Source organism: Perkinsus marinus (genome assembly GCF_000006405.1).
Source record: "Perkinsus marinus ATCC 50983 genomic scaffold scf_1104296950688, whole genome shotgun sequence".
Lineage (NCBI taxonomy): Eukaryota > Perkinsozoa > Perkinsida > Perkinsidae > Perkinsus > Perkinsus marinus.
Window position 1 is genome coordinate 1 of NW_003209520.1, and position 1,694 is coordinate 1,694.

General features: G+C 51.7%; 1 protein-coding gene across 1 annotated transcript; it reads left to right on the forward strand.

The window, feature by feature from the left end:
- Positions 1 to 47: 47 nt before the first annotated feature.
- Positions 48 to 1,622, forward strand: Pmar_PMAR003077 (hypothetical protein; the record flags this gene model as incomplete). Its single annotated transcript, XM_002777893.1, has 1 exon — positions 48 to 1,622. The coding sequence occupies one exon, from the start codon at positions 48 to 50 to the stop codon at positions 1,620 to 1,622; it is 1,575 nt and encodes a 524-aa protein (XP_002777939.1).
- Positions 1,623 to 1,694: the final 72 nt, after the last annotated feature.

Consider the following 1,694-nt stretch of genomic DNA (forward strand, 5'->3'; position numbering starts at 1 on the left):
GTCAGATCATAAGCTTCGATAGGTTTCTCTCTTTGCAACCTTTCCCAATGTCCGATTTTGACGTAGCCTCGTACAATGGTGGTGACGATGACTTATATGATGACTTCGATGCTGTCGAAGGTACCGAGACCGCTGGTGCCGAGTCTGGCGAGGAGAGGGAGCTCGCACTGGACCAAGGGGCGCGTGGTCGAACCTATTGGGGCTTCACATTGACTGATGATGCCTCGGCCGCTGAGGCTCTGAGGAATTGGGTCTCGTACCTTCCTGCTACCCAGATTGATCTGGTATCTGATATTGGTGATAGTAGAGGCATCTATGTGGTGCATATGGAGAGCCTCCTCATCAACGTATTACAAAATGAAATGCCCAATTTCGATAAGCAGCCGATCTTTGCTAAGGCCTTATTCTCTATAGAGCGATGCCTTTCCATCTTAGAGGAGCTTCGAGGGACTGCTGGTATGCGATTGGTGTTCTTTGATTGTTTCGAGGTGTTGTATCGGACGAAGGCAAGTGTCTACTGGACACTACGAGAGGCTCTTCGCCTGCATCTTCTCGCGACTAAACCTGCTCTGGTAAGGGTCTTCAAGGACTGGGTCAACGACTCTGCTTGGACCGCCTTTGTGGAGGAGCAGGGTGTGGCGTTTATGGTTTGCGGCGATAACGATGTGCCCTTTGTTGCCCCAGAGGATGATGAAGGGCAACCTATGATGCCCAGCGATATGGTAGAGCTAGCCCCAGGGCTCCTACAGTGCCTAGCTCTTGATATGGTTACGAAACATCAAATTCGTGTGGCGATAGTGAGCACGATGGAGAGGCGCGTGCATAGGCTTATGTCGGTGACCATCGGCCCAGAGCGAGGCCACCCTGAAGTCCTTGCTAGGGTCACCCCCGTGGTAGAGAGTCTACTCAGCACTCTGAAGGATGATGATGAAGAAGACGAGGAGGACGAGGAGGATCCTCAAGCGTTCGTAGAGCAGATAGAAGGGGCGGTCAAGGACTATACTAAGCAGTTCGGTCCTGATGGGGGAGTTCGAGGCTTCATCACACGAATCGGTCTGGAGCAAACTCTTCAGGAGTGCATATCTTTAGTGGAGGAAGAGGAGGATGAGGAGATTGCGAATGGTCCGATTGAACTATGTTTGGTTTTTGCCAAGGTCGTGGCGGCTTGTGAAGTGTTGCTGGAGGAGATGCCTCTTCATGCTCGATCGCATTGTACGTTTTCGGATGAGGCATTCACGCTGGTCTCCTCTGGGGACATCTCCAGTGCCTTGGATGACTTCTTCGTGAACTGCCGACTTGTCCTCACTCCTATGGCAGACTACATGAAGACTAACCCCGAGTATATGGCAGGAGTTGGTCTGAAGAATGATATTTCTGATATGTTCGATTCGAGGCTCTTCCGAACGGTCTTGTACTTGGTCCTTGCTGCTCCGGAGAAGGACGGTATCACATTTGACCTCGGGAGGATCTTTGGTTTCCAGGGAAGGTCCTTAACGACCTATGAGAGGTATTGGAAGTCTATAGTCGGCGATATTGAGTTCCCCGACTCACTGGCCGCGCACGCGGAAGATTCCTCAAAGGCGGTGCTTTCGATCAAGATGGAAGTTCCATGTGCAGGGTGAGGTTTTGAGCGTTTTTATAAGGGGGCAAAGCTCTTCTGTCGTAGATGAGCTCCCGAAGGAGCCGGCTGAGGC